Below are 17,322 nucleotides of genomic sequence, written 5' to 3' on the forward strand. Positions count from 1 at the left end.
TAATTTATATTGAAATTTGTGTGTTTGACAGACTGGAAAGTATGGCTTCCTTCTTTTTAAAAAAAGTTTAAATTATGTCAGGCCATCTTCTCAGAGGCATAAGCTTAAGGCCTGCAGGGCCTGCAATTCAGGCCAGTCCAGGCCTTTAAGGGGCCCTGCAGGCTCCCCACAAAAAAGAATAAAAGTTTGGATCTAGCCTAATGTCGCTCTGCATGGAAATGATCAGGACGGTTTTGTAGAATCAGTCAAAATAGTTTTTATTTTTTTTACAATTTGTAGGTAGAGGAATTCTCACTTGGATGCACCTACCAGCATTTTATTACACTGTGTGTGACATCCGCATGGATATAAAGCTGCCATATGAATTCATACATATTATGGCAAGGAAGTTATTACCGAATAAAGGAAAAGCACAACATTTTATAATATATCCTGAACACACTTTCCATTACATTTACAGATCAAGGTTAATGTGTTTACTTATTCATGTCAACAATGATGCTATCACAGCCCATACTTGTAGACATTATATAGGCTTTTGGGCTTATGCCATGTCAAGAAACCAAAGGGGGAAACTCTTCATGTTTCACAGATAACTTTGCTCTGCATCTTCAGAAGAAAATCTTGACTGTTCACAAGGAAGACTTCTACAATAATGAGGGTTTTAATTTAAGAATGCTAACCGTTGGTCCTTGTGAGTGGTATGCTCATTTGTCACCAGATGGCTCGCTGTATGCTTGGCACAGTGCTAGTATTCCGAGCGGGAGTTGATGACACCATTAAGCTCCAACTAAGATGTTCTCTCACATTGTGTATGCATGAGAAATAATTGATAGGTCATCAGACAAATCAGGACGAATGTGATAGAAGAAATAAATTTAAAATAATAATTAAAGTGCAATGAAAGACATCCAGGATAGAACAGAGCTGAAGAATGGAAAGAAAGTGTGAGGAGAAAATCAGAGGATGGTAAATAATGTGTGATGGTGTGGGAGGGGTGAGGGGCGGGTATCCAGTGTACGCACATTATGAAAGTATGACACTTAACATATTTTTTTTTTTTTGCTATGGGCTTTACGTCGCACCGACACAGAAAGGTCTTATGGCGACGATGGGATAGGAAAGGCCTAGGAGTTGGAAGGAAGCGGCCGTGGCCTTAATTAAGGTACAGCCCCAGCATTTGCCTGGTGTGAAAATGGGAAACCACGGAAAACCATTTTCAGGGCTGCCGATAGTGGGATTCGAACCTACTATCTCCCGGATGCAAGCTCACAGCCGCGCGCCTCTACGCGCACGGCCAACTCGCCCGGTACACTTAACATATAGCCTGGAATGAACCATCTGGTGATGAGGAACGTACAAATTTGGAAAACACTGAAACGAAGTGACAATAGTGAAAGGACAGGGAAGAGAACTACCTATGTAAATTCTTAATGACTGGCAACCACATATTACTTCATTTGTAGCCAGTATCCCTGTAGAAATTGTTAGGATTTTTGCATATTTCCACAGCTTCCTGTATTGTTCCTATAGTGTATAATGTGGGTAAGAGCTCGAACATCTTGGAACACGACATCATGACCACATGATAGGGCATGCTCCACTACTGCTGACTTGTCTGGTTGGCTGACTATCAAAGGGTAGAAAAGGGTCCACCTATTCAATACCATTAGTTTGTATAATGTCTTATATAATTGGGACAAGATTGTACAAAATATTTATCAACTAAATGGCTCATCTATACAGATGGGGAATGCCAACTCCCAGATCAACTCAGGAACGTTTGGTTGCTGTAGGAGTAACAACATAGTTCAGCGCCAATAGCAGTAGTTCTGAAGTGTCATTTGATTTCAATTTTGATGTGTTGTTCAGACTTCATCAATGTTTTAAAATTTGGATTGTACATTGAAACAAACCAGACTGTTTAATTGATTATGTGTTGTATGTGAGCATATGTTTTTCCAATTGGATCGTGGATGAAGACCCAGTGTATATGGGGTCAAAACTAGTCCCAATTATATAAGACAAGCTAATGGTATTGAATAGGTGGACACTTCTTTACCCTTTGATAGTGATCAATTGTCAATATGGACCATAATGAAATTCATAACGTATGGTTGGTGGAGACGGATATTTCTTTTGTGTTCTGTGATACAAGTACCAATGGACCGCATGTTTGGCCAATACCCTGCCACAAATACAGGGAATTTTGTACCCTAGGGTGTAATAGTGGGGACAATTTGTTCTTTCTTTTACCTAAACTGTGAGTAATTTTTGTGACAATGCCAAACACGGTTTTTATATTGTGCTTGCAGAGGACCTGGGCAATCCGATCTGTGGTAATGCAAGTGCAAGACAGGTAGGCAGTTCCCTTCCCTTCACTTCCTCTTTCTGTGAGCTTTGCTTAGTTGTCCCTCTGGGATGCAGAGTTCTATGAATCTGTACATCGTCGTAACCATTAGCCTTGAACATGACTTTGAGTGTGTTCATGTCCTGCATATTTGATGGCTAACAATTTTGTGTCACCCTTGGGGCGAGTGTCATAAGAAGCCCTGTCTTTCTGCTGGATGGTGGTGAGAATCTGCATGGAGATAGCAATTTGTGTGGGTAGACTTATGAGATGGTATGTCTGGCTTCTTTCTTACTAGAACATCCAAGAAAGGAAAGTATCCATCCTACTCCATCTCCATAGTGAATTTAATTGAAGGATGTTGCTGATTTAGGTGGTTTAGAATTAGATGAAGCTTCTCAGGACCTTCTGTCCATACCACAAATATGTCATCAACATACCTCCACCAAATCATAGGTTTGACATGCACCGGAGCAATAGCCACCTTCTCAAAATGCTCCATAATGAAATTAGCCACTACCAGCAAGAGTGAACTTCCCATATCCACCCCAACCGTTTGCTCATAAATTTGCACAGGACAAATTGTCCCTACTATTACATCCTGGGTGAACAAAATTCCCTGTATTTGCAGCAAGGTATACATTGGCCAAACATGCCGGTCCATTGGTACTCTTATCAAGGAACACCAAAGAAATATCCATCTCAACCAGCCAGACAAGTCAGCAATAGGTGAGCACGCCCTATCGTTGGGTCATAATGTCATGTTCCAAGATGTTTGAGCTCTTACCCACACTAAACACTAGAGGTTATATGGGAAACTGTGGAAATACGTAAAAATTCTAACAATTTCAACAGGGACACTGGCTACCAATTATGTAATATGTAGTTGCCAGTCATTAAGGATTTTTAGGTAGTTCTCTTCCCTGTCCTTTCACTACTGATACTTCATTTCAGTGTTTTCTGAATTCGTATGTTCCTCACCACCAGATGGTTCAATCCAGGCTGTAAGATATGTTAAGCATCATACTTTCATAACGTGTACACTGATTCTGCCTCCCCCTCCCACACTGTCTCTGGCAAGACCCCAACTAGAGTATGGTTCCAGTGTATGGGACCCTCACAGGGATTACTTGATTCAAGAACTGGACAAAAGTCCAAAGAAAAGCAGCTCGGTTTGTTCTGGGTGATTTTCGACAAAAGAGTAGCGTTACAAAAAAATTGCAAAGTTTGGGCTGGGAAGACTTGGGAGAAAGGAGACGAGCTGCTCGATTCAGTGGTATGTTCCAAGCCTCCCAGAGATGGCATGGGAGGACATCAGTAGACGAATAAGTTTGAGTGGTGTCTTTAAAAGCAGGAAAGATCACAATATGAAGATAAAGTTGGAATTCAAGAGGACAAATCGGGGCAAATATTCATTTATAGGAAGGGGAGTTAGGGATTGGAATTACTTACCATGTAAATGTTCAATAATTTTCCAATTTCTTTGCGATCATTTAAGAAAAGGCTCGGAAAACAACAGATAGGGAATCTGCCACTTGGGCGACTGCCCTAAATGCAGATAAGTAGTGAATGATTGATTGATATTATCTTCCTCTGGTTTTTTCTTTTTGCTAGTTGCTTTACGTCGCACCGACATAGATAGGTCTTATGGCGACGATGGGACAGGGAAGGGCTAGGAGTGGGAAGGAAGCGGCCGTGGCCTTAATTAAGGTACAGCCCCAGCATTTGCCTGGTGTGAAAATGGGAAACCACGGAAAACCATTTTCAGGGCTGCCGACAGTGGGGTTCGAACCTACTATCTCCCGAATACTGGATACTGACCGCACTTAAGTGACTGCAGCTATCGAGCTCTGTCTTCCTCTGGTTTTCTCCACACACTTTAAAGATTGTATTTCCTTCTTAATGTACACTAACGATACAGATATACCATTCTTTTTACATTCTGAGCAATGTACAGACGAAACTCTTATTTTATATATATATGTAAGATTGTGATCTTTCCCACTATTAATCTTCGTCTTTATTTTATGTTAGTGTCATTAAAGTGGTATCATATTGCCGTTCCCTTTAAAAATGTACACGTCTAAATTGGATTTCAATTTATGCTTGTTTTAATGAATGATGCTTAAAAGAACACTGAAACTTTATTTTTTAATCTCAGATTAACTTTACTGTCTTGTGCTACTGGGTGCTTGTGGGAGACCAACCGACCGACTGCATAACCCATAAGCCATAACCCCAAAAGCCTATACAGTATCATGTCTATAAGTACGGGCCATGAAAGCATTAATGGCAACTTTAACTTCTTATATATAATCTAAATTTATTTCACTGAAAGGTATGAGTTTTCCAATATTCAATTATAATTTACAAAAGCTTTACGTTTGGCTATAAAAAATACCGAAACGTGCTTTTCAACATACACTGACTCACAATTTTCCACCGGGCGAGTTGGCTCTGCGGTTAGGGGCGCGCACCTGTGAGCTTGCATCTAGCAGATAGTGGGTTCGAACTCCTCTGTCGGCAGCCCTGAAGATGGTTTTCTGTGGTTTCCCATTTTCACACCAGGCAAATTAAGACCACAGCCGTTTCCTTCCCACACCTAGGCCTTTCCTATCCTATTGTTGCCCATAAGACCTAACTGTTTCAGTGCTATGTAAAACAAATTAAAAAAACAATTTTCATTACATTTTGTAATTACTGATATTTTACAATTCTCTTTTAAATTTTCTTTTCAGTTGGTGCCAGTATTTGTCAGTTGTTAATAAATTTATGACTAAATAAGACAAATTTAATGTTTGTTCTGCACTTTAAAAGAGCAGTGGCCACTAAAAATGGGTGTTTCCACTCCAAACATTTATGAAAGCCTCTAAACACTCAGGCATACTGTTCACAAGTTGTTGGATGGAATCTGCTGGGATGCAGTTCCACTCCTTCAGCAAAGATGTTCTCAAGGTGCTGTTGTCATATTGTTGATGTTCCTTCCAAGTGTATCCCATACATGTATAGTGGGGTTTATGTCAGAACTATGTACTGGACAGTCCAGGGTTCAAATGCCAACCTCCTGCAGATCATCATACCACAGCAGTCAAGGCAAGAAATCGCTTGCAAAATGTCAGATATGCGAGTGTGAGTGAGTGAACAGTGAGGAGGAGGCTACAAGAAGAGAAGACCTTTACGTCAACCCCTACTCAAATAAAAACGCAGAAAAGCGTGTCTTCATATTGTGAGGTGGTATCTGGGATGGACCCGGGAGCAGTGCGCCTCTGTTCTCTTCACTGATGAAAGTCACTTTAATCTCAGTTCTCCTAATGGAAGAGAAAGAGTGTGGAGAAGGTCTGGAGAGAGGCACAGCACCATAGCTTTCTCCTCTTGGACTTTGTTTGGAGTTGGTTTGGTAATGGTGAGGGGTGACATCCAAAATGTGACCCACAGCGAGTTCATGTTCTTTGATCAAGGAACTTTCAATGCCGTAAGCTTCCTGGTAGGCCATGTGATGCTCTTTGCACCTTTCACAGCACTAGTTGCAAATAGAGGATTGTGGCAACATTTAGTAACTTCACAGAGGCTTGCAGACTGAATGCTGAAAAGCATAACGGTCTATAATGATGTATGAATGTATGTATGTATGTATGTTGAAATTATTAAAGACAAGAATAGGTAAACAACTGATAGGGAATTCGTTACCTGGGCAACTGTCATAGATGGTCAGTCGGTCGCCTATACAGTATCATGTCTAGAAGTTAAAGTGTTCCAAATTTTTGCCAGTTATTGTAGAATACATTTACCATATCCCCTGTCTAATGTAAGAGGGGACTAAAAGGGGTGATCTCCAGAGCCTCTCAACTTGTAAGCATGGAGTGGCAAGCACAGGACTCTAGGAGAATCTGATGTTGCTTCCATTTATAAGGGTAGTTCAAATGAAACAGACAACGCTGCCATTAGTCGAAGGGGTGTTCAAGTGGTTGCTTCACTGCATGGCTTAGTATTTGTTTTAACAGCACAGAATATGGTCAATCTGAGTCATGTGTCCACTGAATAGAAGAGAGAGTTAAAGTAACAGTATTGTATAGCAGATTCATCCAGTCAAGTTCATTGGAACATGATTCAATTCTTGTTCAAATAATGTGCTTTGGCAAGTAAAATGTTTGGTTGAATGCAGTGCTTTATTTTGGCCAGAATGCACCAGAATGGTGTTTTGGTACCTCCCAGGGAATATTTTTTGCACAGTGTTTTTAAGGGGATTGCTCAATAAAAAGTTACTGAAACACAGTCCACACCAGAGATGTGTATTAAATTGTAACGTAATTATAATTCACCACTGCAATGATAGTGGCTGAACAGTGTGATGCGATTGGCAGAGGCACACTGCAAGATATTCTGTGTGTGTACAGTAGTGGGGAGTGGCCAGCAGGGGTTATTTTTAGCCATCGCTGACTCACACAGAACTACTCGCTCACGGATGCTACACCAGTAGTTGCAGTTCAGTAGTTGTATTGTCTGCTCTGCTCTGAACTGACAGCATTGTTTTCATTTGTTTGAATTGTTTATTTACATATTGTAATTGTGAGTGGATACAAAAGTTGAACAGTTATGACTACGTTTACTCAAATTAGTGACTTGTTTAAACCTAACAGACGAAAATGTTAGTGAGGACATTGAAAACTACAATTTATAATCAACAAAAATAAAAAAGATGCAATCAACAAGGAAGATGATCATTCTCCCAGATCTTCACTAGATGAAAATGTTTCAAGGTTGGTGGATGCGGATATAGATAACAAGGAATGCAATTCTTTTTGCAAGCTGCTAAACGTCGCACCAACACAGATAGGTCTTATGGCGATGATGGGATAGGAAAGGGCTAGGAGTGGGAAGGAAGCGGCCGTGGCCTTAATTAAGGTACAGCCCCAGCATTTGCCTGGTGTGAAAATGGGAAACCACGGAAAACCATTTTCAGGGCTGCCGACAGTGGGGTTCGAACCTACTATCTCCCGAATACTGGATACTGACCGCACTTAAGTGACTGCAGCTATCGAGCTCTGTCTTCCTCTGGTTTTCTCCACACACTTTAAAGATTGTATTTCCTTCTTAATGTACACTAACGATACAGATATACCATTCTTTTTACATTCTGAGCAATGTACAGACGAAACTCTTATTTTATATATATATGTAAGATTGTGATCTTTCCCACTATTAATCTTCGTCTTTATTTTATGTTAGTGTCATTAAAGTGGTATCATATTGCCGTTCCCTTTAAAAATGTACACGTCTAAATTGGATTTCAATTTATGCTTGTTTTAATGAATGATGCTTAAAAGAACACTGAAACTTTATTTTTTAATCTCAGATTAATTTTACTGTCTTGTGCTACTGGGTGCTTGTGGGAGACCAACCGACCGACTGCATAACCCATAAGCCATAACCCCAAAAGCCTATACAGTATCATGTCTATAAGTACGGGCCATGAAAGCATTAATGGCAACTTTAACTTCTTATATATAATCTAAATTTATTTCACTGAAAGGTATGAGTTTTCCAATATTCAATTATAATTTACAAAAGCTTTACGTTTGGCTATAAAAAATACCGAAACGTGCTTTTCAACATACACTGACTCACAATTTTCCACCGGGCGAGTTGGCTCTGCGGTTAGGGGCGCGCACCTGTGAGCTTGCATCTAGCAGATAGTGGGTTCGAACTCCTCTGTCGGCAGCCCTGAAGATGGTTTTCTGTGGTTTCCCATTTTCACACCAGGCAAATTAAGACCACAGCCGTTTCCTTCCCACACCTAGGCCTTTCCTATCCTATTGTTGCCCATAAGACCTAACTGTTTCAGTGCTATGTAAAACAAATTAAAAAAACAATTTTCGTTACATTTTGTAATTACTGATATTTTACAATTCTCTTTTAAATTTTCTTTTCAGTTGGTGCCAGTATTTGTCAGTTGTTAATAAATTTATGACTAAATAAGACAAATTTAATGTTTGTTCTGCACTTTAAAAGAGCAGTGGCCACTAAAAATGGGTGTTTCCACTCCAAACATTTATGAAAGCCTCTAAACACTCAGGCATACTGTTCACAAGTTGTTGGATGGAATCTGCTGGGATGCAGTTCCACTCCTTCAGCAAAGATGTTCTCAAGGTGCTGTTGTCATATTGTTGATGTTCCTTCCAAGTGTATCCCATACATGTATAGTGGGGTTTATGTCAGAACTATGTACTGGACAGTCCAGGGTTCAAATGCCAACCTCCTGCAGATCATCATACCACAGCAGTCAAGGCAAGAAATCGCTTGCAAAATGTCAGATATGCGAGTGTGAGTGAGTGAACAGTGAGGAGGAGGCTACAAGAAGAGAAGACCTTTACGTCAACCCCTACTCAAATAAAAACGCAGAAAAGCGTGTCTTCATATTGTGAGGTGGTATCTGGGATGGACCCGGGAGCAGTGCGCCTCTGTTCTCTTCACTGATGAAAGTCACTTTAATCTCAGTTCTCCTAATGGAAGAGAAAGAGTGTGGAGAAGGTCTGGAGAGAGGCACAGCACCATAGCTTTCTCCTCTTGGACTTTGTTTGGAGTTGGTTTGGTAATGGTGAGGGGTGACATCCAAAATGTGACCCACAGCGAGTTCATGTTCTTTGATCAAGGAACTTTCAATGCCGTAAGCTTCCTGGTAGGCCATGTGATGCTCTTTGCACCTTTCACAGCACTAGTTGCAAATAGAGGATTGTGGCAACATTTAGTAACTTCACAGAGGCTTGCAGACTGAATGCTGAAAAGCATAACGGTCTATAATGATGTATGAATGTATGTATGTATGTATGTTGAAATTATTAAAGACAAGAATAGGTAAACAACTGATAGGGAATTCGTTACCTGGGCAACTGTCATAGATGGTCAGTCGGTCGCCTATACAGTATCATGTCTAGAAGTTAAAGTGTTCCAAATTTTTGCCAGTTATTGTAGAATACATTTACCATATCCCCTGTCTAATGTAAGAGGGGACTAAAAGGGGTGATCTCCAGAGCCTCTCAACTTGTAAGCATGGAGTGGCAAGCACAGGACTCTAGGAGAATCTGATGTTGCTTCCATTTATAAGGGTAGTTCAAATGAAACAGACAACGCTGCCATTAGTCGAAGGGGTGTTCAAGTGGTTGCTTCACTGCATGGCTTAGTATTTGTTTTAACAGCACAGAATATGGTCAATCTGAGTCATGTGTCCACTGAATAGAAGAGAGAGTTAAAGTAACAGTATTGTATAGCAGATTCATCCAGTCAAGTTCATTGGAACATGATTCAATTCTTGTTCAAATAATGTGCTTTGGCAAGTAAAATGTTTGGTTGAATGCAGTGCTTTATTTTGGCCAGAATGCACCAGAATGGTGTTTTGGTACCTCCCAGGGAATATTTTTTGCACAGTGTTTTTAAGGGGATTGCTCAATAAAAAGTTACTGAAACACAGTCCACACCAGAGATGTGTATTAAATTGTAACGTAATTATAATTCACCACTGCAATGATAGTGGCTGAACAGTGTGATGCGATTGGCAGAGGCACACTGCAAGATATTCTGTGTGTGTACAGTAGTGGGGAGTGGCCAGCAGGGGTTATTTTTAGCCATCGCTGACTCACACAGAACTACTCGCTCACGGATGCTACACCAGTAGTTGCAGTTCAGTAGTTGTATTGTCTGCTCTGCTCTGAACTGACAGCATTGTTTTCATTTGTTTGAATTGTTTATTTACATATTGTAATTGTGAGTGGATACAAAAGTTGAACAGTTATGACTACGTTTACTCAAATTAGTGACTTGTTTAAACCTAACAGACGAAAATGTTAGTGAGGACATTGAAAACTACAATTTATAATCAACAAAAATAAAAAAGATGCAATCAACAAGGAAGATGATCATTCTCCCAGATCTTCACTAGATGAAAATGTTTCAAGGTTGGTGGATGCGGATATAGATAACAAGGAATGCAATTCTTTTTGCAAGCTGCTAAACGTCGCACCAACACAGATAGGTCTTATGGCGATGATGGGATAGGAAAGGGCTAGGAGGTGGAAGGAAGCGTCCGTGGCCTTAATTAAGGTACAGCCCCAGCATTTGCCTGGTGTGAAAATGGGAAACCATGGAAAACCATCTTCAGGGCTGCCGACAGTGGGGTTCGAACTCACGATCTCCCGAATACTGGATACTGGCCGCACTTAAGCGACTGCAGCTATTGAGCCCAGTAATACTTAAAACTGAGTGAGCCATGGGTCAAATAAAAAATATCAACTAACATCTCTTAGGATAAACTATTTGATTGCTGCATGTCTTAAAGTGCATGGTTTAGCTAACAAAATCCAGGCTAATTCAAAAACAAAAATTATGCAGAACTCAGTTGTTTCTGAGGCAAAGGAACAAGAAGCTGCATTAGAGCATGTTTTTTGCACAGCTTATAATAATTTTATTGGCCTTATGTCCCACTAACTACTTTTACGGTTTTCGGAGACACCGAGGTGCTGGAATTTAGTCCCACTGGAATTCTTTTACGTGCCAGTAAATCTGCTGACACGGGGCTGATGTATTTGAGCACCTTCAGATACCACCGGACTGAGCCAGGATCAAATCTGCCAAGCTGGGGTCAGAAGGACAGTGCACAGCTTATAAGCAAGTAAAGCTAAATAGGCCCTTTTATGAGTTTGAGACAGAAATTGACCTCCAAATTAATAATGGTTTGGATATGGGCTGAATACTCCATTCAGATGTTGCCTACTCTAATAAATAGTCTATCATATTTCTGACCAGATGAAATCAAATCTAATAAATAATTTAGTAAATGATCCAAAATTTTCACTACTTTTAGATGAAGCCACTACTCTTTCAAATAGAAACACTTTGATTATATACGTTAGAACCGTGTTAAAAGTAATAGAAAACCCTATGGCAATTTTTTTGAGCTAAATGACACAACAGTTTCTGGTATCTTGGAAGATTTTTTAAAGCAGATACAGTCACTAGGTCTAGGCTATGACTTTTTGAAAGATAATTTATTTGCTTTGACTTGCGATGGAACTTCAATCGTGTTAGGAAAAATGTCTGACCTTGCAAAGCAGCTTATGGAGATCTGACTGAAGAATATTTTGTAACACCCATTGTCTAGTAAATTACAGTAAATCTTGTGGTTTTATTGTTTTGATTATAAGAAATTATGTTTTAAAAACCTGAATTTCAGGGAAGTATTTTGTAATGAAATGTGATTTCTCATTGTAAGTTTTATCAGTTTTCAAATATTGAAACATGAGACTTTTAAGAAGGGGGTAGGGGGTATGGTTGAAAAGGGGGAAAGTCTGGGGGTATGCATTCCAACACCTAAAATGTTAGAAATTAAACACTGGTTGAATGCAAGCTGTGTATGCAGTGTGTTGAAGTGGTGTGCCAAGCATGAAGCTGGACAGAAATTCACAGTAAATTTTCCGTGACCTGGATGGGTGTTTGTACAGATGCAGGAAAAGATTTCCACTGACATGATAATGAAGAGCAATCAGTGTGTCACTGTACATGGCTGTCAATGGCTATCAACCTCAGCGATCAAATAACAATGTGTGCAGGGAACTGGAATATCACACTGACAGACAGCATTTCTGGGAGCCAATTATAGTGGGTGATGAGACCTGAAGTCACTATTTTGAGCCACCTAGGAACAGGATGAATCAGGAATGAAGACATGCTTTGTTACCAAGACCAAAGAAGGCTGTGGCTGGAAAGGTTAAGTGTTCCTCAAAGTCAAGGCACATTGTTTTTGGAGTAGCTACCAAAGTCACAATCAATGCTCAACATTACTGTGACACCTTACAGAAACTCCAAAGGGACATCAAGAACAGACAACCAGGAAAAAGAGTCACAAGTACGTATACTACACAGTAACATATGCTTACATGCTGCCAACACAACACTGGGTATACAGTGTTGCTTTTGCTGAGGTCCTATGGATCACCTGCCTTACAGCCCAGATCTCCCTACTTATGACAATCACACCTTTGATTCCTTAAAGAAGGCCCTGAGGGGTAAGCATTTCACCTGTGATATACCTGTTTATGATGCTGTTGAAGAGAGTGGTTTCACCATCAACCAGAGTCCTTCTTTGCGGAGCATTTAGAGCAAATTGTTCAACATTGGGACAGGTGCCTGAACAGTGGGAGTGATTGTCTACAGTTTTCTCTCAAACCAACATCACTATGCTGTCGCTGTGATATAGTGTCTTCTTTTTTTTTTTTTTCAGCTTATCCCCAGTATTTTTTAAGTCATTCGAGTCACTAAGGTTCATTTTGGTTTCGACACGGGGTTTAAGGTTGGATGCCCTGAAGACATGTGATTTTGGGATGCCAGCAGATAAGCCAATGAGCTAATCATGCAGCGTCATAACTAGACACCAGTCTATATTTTAATTGCACAACTCTTATAATTGGCCTATGTTTCCCATTTTCATCTTTCCTGTCCAACCTCTCAAGTCAAATGCTGTTTTATTTGGAGTCCATTTGTTTTAAATTTGTGAGATAGGGAGTTTCTCATCTTTGTGCCCTCTGTAGCACTTGCCTTTCATTTGCCAATATCTTTGTTCTTTAAAGGGTCAGACCACTTCTTACACCTTCTGGTTAGAGTTAAGAGGGGATGGTTAAGCTGTATTTTCTCTTGAAACAATAATCCCCACCACCATCACCACATCCTATGTCATTCTTAACAAGTACATGGCTTATGAAGAGGGTCACTACGAGGTCTGGTCTCCAATAAATATTGTTGTGAGTGACGAAAGTGGTACTGATAGATTAATATGTCAAAACTTTGGAATTCCAGATTTCTTTTAAAGGCATTTTGCCAAATACATTACTGGATGAGTTGATCATGCGGTTAGGGGTGCGCAACTGTGAGCTTGCATCCGGGAGATGGTGGGTTTGAACCCCACTGTCTGTAGCCCTGAGGTTAGCTTTCCCTGGTTTCCTATTTTCACACCAAGTAAATGCTGGAGCTGTACTTTAATTAATTAAGGCCACTGCTGCTTGCTTCCTAATCCTAGCCCTTTCCTATCCCATCATTGCCATAAGACCTATCTGTGTTGGTGTGATATAAAGCAAAATTATATTTAAACAAAATTGCTGAACAAATTGAAAAATTAAGCATAGTATCTATGGTACTCAGTTAACCATAAGGTTATCTTTATAAATTTCTAAGTGACTTTATCACAAAGACAGGAAAAATTAAAAATAATACACATAATTGAATAAATAAATGTAATGTAGGTAGCAACATTATTTACATTACAAGGAACAAACTCTTATCTCTAGTAATAATTAAAAGCATTCCAAAATCACCCAAGATATGAATTGCCGTAAATTATTGTGACCTGAATAATTTTTCAAGAGTATCACCCAAGGACATCTCTTTCTTCATTCCCTTTGAAAATTCAAATGACTAAAATTCTTTACCCACCTTTATTAAAAATAATAGTAGAGCTGTTTGTATTAGGCCGTTCAATGAAGTCAATTCCAGCAAGTGCAGTGCCTTGGCGAGTATAACATCGTACAGAAGAAGAAGGGCGTAAATCTCCTGTTCTCCAGACTGGAACTTGCAGTTGACCTACTTCCTCGAAGACAAAGTAGTTTTGTGGTTCAAACTGCATCATTGGCACTGAAAACATTCATTCAGTGTATGACTCTGTTTGACAAAAGTTACTTCATCTATTTCAGATATTAAATGAACAACTATTTTGCCCACAAGAGTTACTTCATTAGCTATTTACTCTGATAAATAATTACTGGTAAGAATGATTACAAGAGAGCATTCGGAGATGCTCCATATGAGTGACGGAATTTGTTTTTGTTGATGTTTGGAGAGCAGTGAATTACCATATATGGAGGTGTGAATAGAGTACACCTTAAAGAAAAACATGGGTCAGAAGCCTCAGCTGCAGCCATCATCAGTTGAAGATATAATAAGAGTGATAGTGGTCATTGTTAACAGAAGACAAGAGAACTCCTTTCAGCCCAATAATGCCACATCACGATTCATGACATTTTTTCAGGGCAAAAAAGGATGGCAAGCTACATCATGGTAATTTAGGATTGAGTTAGCAATTCATTGGTGGTAATGGAACTGCGTAATAAATGAAAATCACCACGCACTTTTCAGGAGCTACTCCAGATTGAAGTACAGTTATTTATCCTACAACCTCGTGAATTATATTAAGTCTGTTCTGTCTGTAAGCTCGTCAGCTGTGAGGCGGGTTGGATCCTTGAATAGCACAACCGCAGGTTAGGCAATTATAGAGAAACTGAAAAAAATGATGAAGGTGCCAAAATGAGGCATACTACGTAAGATGAGGTGTGAGGTGGTTTGCCATTGCTTTCCTTGCTGGGTCAGAAAGTGCCACTGCAACACAAATGAACCTATCAGTAACACTCTTCAGAACACTATGACATGTTAGTCGTGCTCCAAATGTCATTCCTCAGCACCACTTATACTTCAGCAGTTTCCATACTGTCATAGCCATGAATGAGACTGAGACTTCAATGGGAGCTATATTTTGCTCTACCGGCAGCCCTGAAGATGGTTTTCCGTGGTTTCCCATTTTCACACCAAGCAAATGCTGGGGATGTACCTTAATTAAGGCCACGTACGCTTCCTTTCCACTCCTAGCCCTTTCCAGTCCCATCATTGCCATTAAACCTATCTGTGCCGGTGCGACGTAAAGCAACTTGCAAAAAAAAATATTGCTCTGGTATGTATCAAATGAGATGGTCTAAAGAACAGCATCCATCAAGAAATCACAACAGCCCATTATAATGTATCATATTTTACTGATTTAAAATGGAATTACTGTATACTGTTGCGTAGAACAACTATGTAGTATAAATAATAATAATAATAGTAACGTCCCGGGCATGACGTTAAACTGCGTCCATGAACCGAGTGACCACCGGTATAAGTGGTCCTCTTCTACCAAGTGCCAACGACCTCTTCGGAGGGCGGATGAGCGGGTAGAGGTTCAGGGCACTTTCTTGCCCTTGGGGTGGGAAACTGACCCTAAAGGCGGAAGAGCCACTAGATGGCCAACGGCATAGGATAATAATAAATCCAATAGCATCTGTTCACCTATTTGGTGCAGCAGCTGGTCAGCATCTGTACTCCGAGTTGGAGAGGCTGCCTCAGGAAACCTTCAGGAACTCACCCACCTGATTGTACTCCGATCCCTCGGGATCAACCCAGTTGCTTGAGAACAAGCACACCATGAATCATGCAAGTAAGAACAACATTACTCCAGCTGGTAACCAATCTACCCACCAACTGAAAACGAAGACAGCAACTGGCCACTCAGATTCTGGAGGAGCCGGGCTGACACGAAAGAGAGAGTCGGAGCTCTCTGGCAAACTTCCCACCAAAACGCCCTTCTACATCGGCACGCTAAACATAAACACATTCCTGCAAGTAGGCAAACCTCTCAGATTAACATCAGAATTAGATCAGCAAAAATTCCAGCTACTCGCCGTGCAAGAGACCAGACTCACTGAGTCTGAGACATCAGAATATGGTAACTACCACATTTTCAAGAGCAAAACTACACGAACAGTAGGACAAGCCACACCGATGTTAGGCATGGCCTTTTTCGTACACAAAACGATCATGAACTCCATAGAAGAGATCACACCCATAAACAACAGACTAATGACCTTGTGACTTTGCTGTGCAAATCGCCACTACACATTCGTAAATGCCCATGCACCCACCAATGACTGCAAAGATCAGAAACAAACAGAAAACTTCTGGAACAAACTTGAAGCCACACTCATCAAAATCCCTGAAGAAGACACAATCATTCTCATCGGCGATTTCAATGGTAAAATTGGTAAAGAAAAGTGCTACAGAAAAAATGCAGGAAGATTCTCAGCACACAAAAAGACTAACAAAAACGGTAAATGCCTCATCAAACTCTGTCAACAATACGACCTGAAAATCATGTCAACATCCTTATGGGAAAAACCCAATAAGCTCTTCACATGGGAATCACCCAACATCTGCTGCAGCAAACACCAGATCGATCATGTCACCATCTCCTTCCCAGCACAAAAAGAAGTACACAACGTCCAAGTCCACAGAGGAGCAAACATTGACTCGGACCATCATCTAACAAGAATCAAAGTGAAATTTACCCCAAAATGCTTCTACCAGAAATCCAAAGCAAACAAAATATTGGACATAATACAAATAAAATCATCAAATCTCTGGGAAACTTGGGAAAAAATTCCAGCCAAAACTTGGAATGAATTCCATGACAAAATCATGAAGAGTGCATCAGAGCAAATCCCACTACAGAAAATGTGACCCAATGACACCGAATGTGACCAAGCCATATTGAATAGAAAAAATGCATAGGCCCTACCAGGCGTTCATCAGCAACTGTACACCTGAAAATGAGGAAAAATTCTGCAAAGTCTGCAGACAGACCTCTAAACTCATCAGAAAAACCAAGAGGAAATACCTGGAAGACCAAATGAAGTCAGCCAAGGAGAACTTTTGCAAATGTAACACCAGAGATTTTTACAGCGTCTTCCGCAACAGATTAAATGGGTACATGCCCAAGAACCTCTGCTTCAGAAAACAAAACAGAAAATTGGCACACACGGATGACGAAAACAACAAGGAACTCGCAAGATATTTCGAGTAACTACTCAACTGCCCAGAACCAACAGAAAGGTTTCCACATCAACCCCACCCGAATCCAAACCCAGACTCATCCCCACCTACACAAGAGGAAATACACTGACACATACAACGACTGAAACACAACAAGGCATCCGGACACGACGGCATCATAGCAGAGCTTCTTAAACATCTAGGAAAGAATTCACTCCAAGAACTCACACAAATCATACAAGAAATTTGGACAACAGAAAAACGACCAGAAAATTGGAAAAATGCCCTCCTCGTTC

At 40.3% G+C, this 17,322-nt stretch overlaps 1 protein-coding gene across 1 annotated transcript in view; it reads right to left on the reverse strand.

Annotated features, from left to right (window-relative positions):
• LOC136874371 (FRAS1-related extracellular matrix protein 2) overlaps positions 1 to 14,017 on the reverse strand; it is a 138,580-nt gene extending 124,563 nt beyond the window's left edge. Inside the window, exon 1 of the mRNA XM_067148008.2 lies at positions 13,826 to 14,017. Within this exon, the coding sequence (XP_067004109.2) occupies positions 13,826 to 14,015 (190 nt within the window). The 5' untranslated portion in view covers positions 14,016 to 14,017. The remainder of the gene's footprint in view (positions 1 to 13,825) is intronic.
• Between the last annotated feature and the right edge of the window lie 3,305 nt (positions 14,018 to 17,322).

This window comes from Anabrus simplex, chromosome 5 (genome assembly GCF_040414725.1).
Source record: "Anabrus simplex isolate iqAnaSimp1 chromosome 5, ASM4041472v1, whole genome shotgun sequence".
Lineage (NCBI taxonomy): Eukaryota > Metazoa > Arthropoda > Insecta > Orthoptera > Tettigoniidae > Anabrus > Anabrus simplex.